At 37.6% G+C, this 9,586-nt stretch overlaps 1 protein-coding gene across 1 annotated transcript; it reads right to left on the bottom strand.

Annotated features, from left to right (window-relative positions):
* Positions 1-58: 58 nt before the first annotated feature.
* On the bottom strand, positions 59-7,594 carry LOC115227521 (E3 ubiquitin-protein ligase MIB2-like; the record flags this gene model as incomplete). Its single annotated transcript, XM_029798321.2, has 3 exons — positions 6,606-7,594; positions 2,982-3,157; positions 59-106 (listed from the first exon to the last, which is right to left on the bottom strand). Coding segments are annotated over exons 1-3 (350 nt in total), but the record flags the coding sequence as incomplete, so codon positions are not given.
* Positions 7,595-9,586: the final 1,992 nt, after the last annotated feature.

Genomic DNA, 9,586 nt, shown 5'->3' with positions numbered 1-9,586 from the left:
CATTACAAGGTACAGTGTTATTCAATGACTGAAAGACTGTGAGAAATAGTTCAACTACCTGATTGGTCCCTTCAGTGCCTGATCCATGCGTCTTCCTCCACCATGGCTGTGGAATAAATAGCAAGTTACATTTCGTTACACAGAGACACTCTAATTTACAGTAGAGAATATTATGCGACGCCACAATTAAACAATTACATATGGGCGAATTTGTGAGTATATAAATGCAGACACAGACACACAGACACAGACACAGACACACAGACACAGACACAGATACACACACACATACACACATATATATATATAAATGGACACAAATATTAATAAGTATATGTCATGACATTGATACATCACAAAAACTGATTTACGCAAAGTGAACAACATATATTCCAGAAATATAATTCACTTATATATATAATATATATGTGTGTGTGTGTGTGTGTGTGTGTGTCCGAGTCAGTCGCCATGATAGATTGTTAGCCGCTACACACATTTTTTTCTCTCCTTGTTTCTATCCTTGTTTTTTTTCCGTGTCCCTTTCTGTAGAAGAGCGAAGGCTCGAAACGTAAAAGACTTTTTCTATTCCTTCAATACCACCTGTCATCGTCTTTTGTTTTTTTCGTAAACTCTCCCTATATATATATATATATATATATATGTATGTATATGTATGTGTGTGTGTGTGTGTGTGTGTGTGTGTGTGCGTATATGTATATATAAAATATATATATATATATATATATATATATATATATATATTACACGGGGGGAAATAAATATTCGTAATGTCAAAATTCTTTATTTATTTAATTTCTAATGAACATAAATGGGATATACATTATATATTCACTTACATATGCATAAACTAAGAATATGCAAAAGAAACTAATAAATTATAGTAACTAAGGAATTTATATACAATTATAAATATTTAGGGGTGAAAAAAGTATTCGTACAGAATATAAATAACTGATAATTCTGATTTAATACTTCGTAGCATAACCATTATTCAGTTCCACTTCAACCAATATCTTCTTGTAGTTCTTCACCAATGACTCGCATGTTTCTTTAGGAATTTTTTCCTATTCTTCTTGACAAATTTTCTTCAAATCTGTAATGCATGTTGGGGCTCTTGAATTTCAGTTTTCAAATAACGCCACAAATTTTCAATGGGGTTCAAGTCAGGTGACAGGCTTGGCCATTACAATAATTTATATTGTGATTGACAATCCATATTGGTAGACTTCACCGTGTGCTTAGGGCCGTTACCCTGTTGTAAAACCCACCCTTCACAAAGCTGGAGCTTTTCAACAGAGTCGCATAAATTATTGTTCAAAATATTTTGGTACATCTCTGCATTCATTCTACCATCTATCACATGTAAATTGCCAGTACCATTTGCAGAGAAACACCCCCACACCTCCAATCTTTACGGTAGGAATTGTGTTTTTACTCCAAACATGGGTAAGCGAATTTCGTCCAAACAATTCAATTTTCGTCTCGTCTGTCCATAGAACATTTTCCCAGAATGTATCAGATTTATCTTTATGTTCATAACAAATTTTAAACGGGCATCTCTATGCCTTTTAGTCAACAGAGGAGTTTTTCTAGGAGAGCGTGACTTCAGTTCATTCCTATGAAAACTCCTTTCTGGTGATTATTGCGTTTTTTTCCGATTCTTCGCTTCATTTTTCTTAAAGATCTTGGGGAAATCTTGCGTGGTGCTCCGGATCCTATTCTGTTTTCAACAGTTCCCGACTCCTTATATCTTTGAATAAATGAAGATATGGTAGTAAGCGGAATACAAAGTGTCTCTGATATTTTCCTGTAACTTTTACCTACTTTCTACAGTTCAATAATTAAGTTTTTCTCTGAATTTGTGAGTTCTTTACTTTTCGCCATTATTGCGATATTACTTTATGTTGTCTCAGTGCTGAATGAAGAAGCTAGTGTTTTGACACTCAAAAATGAAAACTAAGATTATTGGAATAAACAAGAAATTTCTAGTAAAAAAATATTTTAACAGTATTTTGTGGCATAGAAAATCATACATTTATTCTGTACGAATACTTTTTTCACCCCTAAATATTTATGATTGTATATAAATTCCTTAGTTACTATAATTTATTAGTTTCTTTTGCATATTCTTAGTTGATGCATGTGTATGTGAATATAGTATTGGTATATCCCATTTATGTTCATTAGAAATTAAATAAAGAATTTTGACAGACGAATATTTATTTCCTCCCCACAGTATATATATATATATATATAAAATATATATATATATATATATATATATATATATTATATATATATATAATATATAAAATATATAATATATATATATAAAATATATATATTATATATATAAAATATATTATAATATATATATATATAATATATATATATTTATATATATAGTATATAGTATATATATGTATATATATATATATATAGTATGTATGTATCTATGTATGCATGTAAATACGTATGCATGTATGTATAAATACGTATGTATGTATGTATTCGTGTATGTACACTCATTGTATGTGTTTGTAGGCGATTTTCTCGGGATAGCTCACATGGACATGACTGGCTGGGACAGAGAAAACAGAGGAACAATCTGTTGGTAGACAGATAAATTCCATCACTTCACTATTTACTTCTACATTTTCTCATTGGTCCCAAATCTTTAAAATAGGGAATTGAGAGAGGTGGGTGGGGATTTTAGGAGAGGTATAACAGTCAACGCAACCAATCATTTGAATGTAATCAAAATAGTGTCCTTTCTTTTAATTAGCTTAACATCTGCATATTGTTTATTGTTCTTCTTACTGTTGTTGTCTAACCTTTCATTAAGCTACTAAGACAGTATAATGTATCAGTAGAATTAAAACAATATAAACATATAAACACGGTTATATACAAAACAGAAAATGTAATGGTTTATCTTGTCATTGCCAGTGAATACTTACTGCGGTGAGAATAACGTCTTTAACATCTTTTTTAAATTTTCCTTTTTTATTAGGTCCAATGGTGTTCTGCCACTTTTGTTTTTACAGTAAAAGTTGGCCCCGTGGTGGGCTAGGTAGCTGGCAACTACCACACCAGAGCACCTTTCTTCGTTTCCCAGTTTCAGCTCTACGCAGAACTACAAATGATGAAATATAAAATGATGAGTTAAAGATTACACAAACATATACTAAAGATGCCCCAAATTACACAACAGTTCAACTACATTTACACATAGTTTTGTTTCTCCAGTGATTAAACTATTCACACAGCGTTGATTTCTTACATCATCTCTTAGTTGAGTCCACTTTTCATTATCATTTGTTTTACTTTACGTTCTACATTAAGACAAAAATTATGATCATTATATTGAACAAAACGCACATTAGTGGTCAACGTTATTGCTTAACAATGATATTTAATGAGTAAATATTTACTTGCCAATCACAAATGTCACAAACTATTCAATAAAAACACAATATAAAGTTATTATAACATCAAGTCAAATATACAAAATATAAGGACAGAAATGTCACAATAATGAAAGACAACAAACCAACAAGAACCTATCTCTACAACTGGCTTGATAAAGCCAAATGGCCATAGCAAGAGAAATACTTACGGAAGAGTATTGTACATATAAGTACTAGCTTAAGGTGACCCGCTCTACGCGTGGGTGAGGGTGTGATTGTTACTTTCTGTTGCTTCCTTGTTTCTTATCGCCATATCACCCTCTTTGTTCCTCTCTCCTTTCTCTCTCGCATCCCCACTCTCTTACTTCCTTTATCTCGGACTCTCCCTCACTTTCTCTTGCTTTTATCTTTTCTCTATCTATCTATCTCCCATTTATAAAAAATTAGATTTCCGTGCTTAAATTACAAATCTCTACTTTACCATGTTGAAAATTTGATTGAAATCGGGCAAAAGGTGTCCAATCTAAACCCCCAATTGTCCCCCAAAATCAATAAAATCCCTATTTTCACACCAAAACGACCACAGTAGCGCCCCAAAAGTCTCTCAAACAATTTCTCACCGCAAGTTACCCCCTCTTTTAAATTGTAATCCCATTCCAGGCCCAATTACATATTTTTACATAAAAATCCAATTTGTATCATCGTTCGCCTTCTTCATTTGATAGATTAGAAATACATACCCGGCCTTGTTCGGGATTAAAATAGTTTATTATTGTTTTACTCGTTTTGGTATTATAACCCGATTTCATTCGGGTCTAAGCGGGCCACATTTTAAAAGATGAGGAATTTTGCCCTAGAGTCCATGCCTTTCAATTGAGCAAATTCGAAGTTCCAATACAAACTCGCTAGCACTTTTAACATAGGTGTGCATATTTTTAGCACAATCCAACCACATATGCACACAGTATATATATAAATTAACACAATATATCTGTTTAATAATATCTGTTATGACTGTGCGATGGAGGTGGGCGATATTAATTCACCGTTCTAAAAGACCTGTGGCGAGAATATTTAAACTTTTGCGGTTGTCATCGCTTTCTGTCTATAGATACAGACAGATGTACAGTGAGAGAGGTGGTGGAAGAAAGAGTGACAGAGAGACGTCGTTATAGAGGGATCAAAAAATCACTCTTTTTGCCATAGCAACCACATCTTATAGCTTGCGAATTTTAACCATCGCGGGTCTCATTCTCACCACGCATTTAGTATCCTTGCCTCGGTTTGGCTGCCATTAACCTCCAAAGCAAAATGTGCATAAAATTTTCGTCAAAGGACTGTCTTATAGATATGAATAACACCACAAATAATATAAGTTATACCAGAAAAGAGAACAGCAACAACATAGCAAGGCCTTCAGACATAACAACTAAATCAACACCACATAGACATATCCACGCAGATCAATAATGTTTCTTTAATTAAGTGGATTGGAGAGAAAAACAGGGTATATAAGGCATCGGATTTTGTGCGCAAGAGAGAAGTCTACCATGGTATGGATGTGATGCATATGGATGAAGATAGCTTCATCAAGAAGGGTGATCTCTCATTGTGGAGGGAATGTGTGGAGGGGGTAGACCCAGAAAGACGTGCAATAATGTGGTGAGAAAGGACCGTCAGACGTTGGGCCTCACAGAGGGGATGAAATGGGAGCGATACTTTTGGCAGTCTGCTGTACTTGAGATGATATGCCAAGCTAAGTCGTCGTTGTCCTTGCATACTGTCATGACCCCTGTATCATTCTTCGTCTGAGATATCCTAATCTTGTGGGATCATGGGTGCTGATGCTTCGGAAAAATCACCCATGCTGGTGTCACATACAAATATCCGTGTCGGTGCTGCAGAAAAGCACGCAGTACATTATGTAAATTGGGTGGCATTAGGAAGGACGTCCAACTGTCGAAACCATGCGAAAAGAGATATGGAGCCCAGGTAGCTTTTCAGCTGACCAGCTTCTGTCAAAGCGTCGAACCCATGCCAGCTTTGAAAACAGTCGATACATTATGATGATGATGATGATGATGAATTAATAAGGAAACATCTTTTGATGAAGAAAGTGAAGTAAGGGAAGTAAGAATCGGTGTCACAGTTGAGGCAGAACACCAACGCAGTTGATTGATAAGTGTTCAGTCTGATGGACTATTCCAGTAGGTGGGGAGGTCGCTGGCTGCCAGAGTAGGTTCCTCTCACCAAAGTAGACATTACAACAATACACAGATGACCATCAACTGCCTGAATAGTAGTCAGCCATCTGTAGTGAGCTTTATTCATATGGGAATAGCCCAATGTCATATTTCAAAACTAACGCAGCGAAAATTTTGAAAAGTTTCCCCAGTTCTGAAAAAAATCGATAAATTCGACATGGAGTCGAGAATCTAAACTTTTATATGCAACACATCTGTCTAGAGGACGCAACTCGACTTTTTATCGCCCAAAGGGACAGCTAGGAATATCGTATACACAGAAGTATTCGAGTGAAGAGAAGATATTGCAACCTACACATGCGCCTTCGTTCCCTAGAGGGAAAGGACTAGATTGGGATTAGTCGTTGCCTACTAGGGGCTCTTACATACCCAGGCAATGCCGGGCTATGCTGCTAGTTTTATATAAAAGAAATGTGACAGAGAGCTGTTTCAGGCAGAATTCTTCATGGAATGGACAAGATGTATTTATTATCATGGCACCAGCACTATAAATGTTACTGTCTATCATATGAACCTCTCTTCTACCCAGTATCATTGTTAATTCAGAATAATATCTCCTGTCTTGAATAGATCATTTCTCCTTCAAATTTTGATGACCGTGTTTGTATGGCCAACATTCGAGATGGATCACCTTCTCTACCATGGAGAGGTCGTGCCTTTGAGGACGGAAGGGGACGGAATAGAGAATAGTGTTTGTTACATAATAATATAACTAAGGGTTACCATTGTGACTGGATCAGGAAATGGTAATGGAGGATGGGGTTGGTAGGTGAGAATTGCGATATAAACAATGTCTGTTTCTGTCTGTCTTTCTCTGTCTGTTTGTCTATTTTACACACACACAGACGCACAAATGCACACGCACATACACACACACACACACATAGTCACAAACAATGTGAAAACTTACCTGATCTAACATGGTCATGTGCTCCACCTCAGAATGAAAGTCTCTTTTTAACGCCAGATGCAGGCAATTATTTCCTCCATGGTCGACGGCATTTACATTCGCGTCCCTGGCTATCAGCCGCTGCATTATTCCGAGGTGACCGTCCGAAACAGCTTCAAGCAATGGTGTCCTATATTCTTTGTTCACAATTCTAAATTCACCGAATCCTTTGTGGAGGTAAAAATGGAAAATGAAAATTTACATGAAAATCAGGGTTGATATCAATGTCATTACAGTTTTCTACTGGGTACTAGATCAAACTGATCAAATACATTTGATGTTTGTCAGTGAAATAAATCTTCCATAAGGACCTTCTATAACCTGATACATGTGTGTGTTAGAGACATGATAAACATATTAAGATGTCCTACATTTGCCCCTCACTATAGTAAGTTGTAGGGCAACAGAACTAGAGTAAACACATGATTAGCAGATCAAGTCAAGTAAAGAAGAATTATGATTTCTAATGTTTACTTTTGACGTTGCTACATTAATAAGGGGTTCATAAAACTGCTGAGCCGGTTAGCGTCCACATGCATAAAACTAATGCGCACGCACGCACACACACACATAAACATCAGTGTTACATATATAAATACATATAATGAATTGGGGAAACGGAGTTCACGAGAATATGCATCACAACGACCGTTTCGACCCATCTTGCATCGGTCGCTTGCGGGTGGGCTACTATACATGTTGTGTTGCATCCTCCAGTGCAGATGCATCTCATCGGGTGCCTTGTTTTAATGTAAAGATACCTCACTAAATATATTCAGTTTCACTTGACATGTTGTTGCTAGAAGCTTCTTGGATTACAACATGAGAGACAACAGCCTTCTGGCAACAACAACATTCCAAGCGAACCCGAATATATTTACAGAGGTATCTTCTTTAAAAGAAGACACCCGATGACATGCATCTGCACCGGAGGATGTACCACAACCAGTTATACAATATCCTACCTGAAGGGCCCGATGCAAGATGGATTGAAACAAACGTTTGCGATGAATAAACAACTTCATTAACTCCATTTCTGCAATTTAGTTTTATGCCACAGCGAAAGCACCTCTGATGCTATATTCTGATAAGGCAGATGCAGGAGAATACAAAGCCAAAGATAAAACCTTGTACATGGTATTTGTTAAACACGGAAGAAAGGCTTTGACAGGATCCCTCGATCCCTTATTTGCTGGTCACTGCAAAAGCTAGGGATGGACGAATGGTTGGTGAGAGCGTTACAAGTCATGTACAGGGATGCTGTCAGTAGGGTGAGGTTTAGCATCGTGTGTAGCAATCAATTAGGGTACAAGTAGGATTAGTCCTCAGCGCCTTCCTGTTTATCAGAGTCCTCCAGGCAATAACAGAGGGATTTAAGATGACCGCTTCTAGGAGATCTCCAATGCTGATGACCTTGTTATCATAGCCGAATAACTTTCAGAACTAGGTAAATTTTAGGTATATCAGTAAGGACTAGAATCAACAAGCCTTAAACTTCATCTAAAAAAAACAATCTTAGTAAGTAGGAAAGCGGACAATTCACAAATCCCCTTAGGAAGATGGCACTGTTCGATCTGTAGAAAAAGCGTAGGTAGGAAGTTCATAAGATGTGCCCAGTGTAAGGTATGGACACATAAGTGTTGCAGCAATATCAGAGGAAGGTTAACGGGGATAATAGTTTTTCTGTGTGGAAGGTGCACAGGTACAATAAACAGCACAAATGTAGAGAAAATAGAGCCCATCAATTGCCAGGTAGGTAAGCTACTGGGAGTTGATAGTTTCCGCCATCTAGGTGGCCAAGTCAGGAGTGTGGTTGGTTGTTCCTTGAGTGTAGCTGCAAGAATAAGAATAAGACGTGCAAAGTTCAGAGTAATCTTAACTCTAATGGTAACAAAGAGCGTCTCCCTGAGATTGAAAGGCAGACGTTATGATGCCTGTGTGTAAACAACTATGTTACATGTCAGTGAAACATGGGATGTGACCTCTCTGAGGACTTCCATAGGCTTGAAAGAAATGAAGCCAGTAGGCCTCGCTGGATGTAAAATGTCAGTGTGCATGTACGACAGAGTATAGGAGTCTTGAGAGAAAAGCTGAGCATTGAAGACATCAAATAGGGTGTGCAAGAGAGACGTCTGCGTTGGTATGGTCTTGCGATGTGTATGGACATGGACAGCTGTATCAAAAAGTGCCGATCTCTAACTGTGGAAGGATCCTTTGGAAGACGGAGACCCAAGAAGACTTTCGATGAGTTGATGAAGAATGATCTCCAACCGTTGGACATCATAGAGGAGATGACAAGTGACCGAGAGCCCTGGTGATATTCTCTGCGGGAGAGGACATGTCAGGCCAAGTGACGATAAGGATGTGGTCGTGCCAGTGTCCTATAAGTGGCAGCCGTGCATCATAGCCGTGGCTGTTCGCTTCCGGTGCCATGTCAATGACACCTGGGTATCATAGTTGTGGTCACCGATGGTGCCATGTAAATTGGCACCTGGGAATTATCGTCGTTGGTGGTGCCATTTAAATGGCAACCATCCGTGAATCGTAGTCGTGCCATTGTCGGTGTCATGCAAGTGGCACCCGTGCCGGTGGCATCTGAAAGCACCAGTTACACACCTGGGGTGGTTAGCATTAGGAAGGACATCGAGCTGTAGAAACCATGCCAAATCAGACAGGAACGTGGGGCAGCTCACCGACTCATAATCTCCTGTCAAACCAGCCGACACATGCCAGTATGGTGAGTGGATGTTAAATGATGATAATGATGGTGATGATGATGATGATGATGATGGTGATAACGCACAAATAGAGACATAGACATACACAAATATGAAAATAACAATCAAAACTATCATTGTTTAATATATATATATATACATGTGTATATTTAGGGCTAAAAACCACTATGTGGACAGCCATATGCTAGAAGAAGATCACATACG

This window comes from Octopus sinensis, unplaced genomic scaffold (genome assembly GCF_006345805.1).
Source record: "Octopus sinensis unplaced genomic scaffold, ASM634580v1 Contig04241, whole genome shotgun sequence".
In the NCBI taxonomy this organism is placed as follows: domain Eukaryota; kingdom Metazoa; phylum Mollusca; class Cephalopoda; order Octopoda; family Octopodidae; genus Octopus; species Octopus sinensis.
The sequence above is the reverse complement of the archived record's forward strand: the minus strand, read 5'-3'. Positions and strand labels throughout refer to the sequence as shown.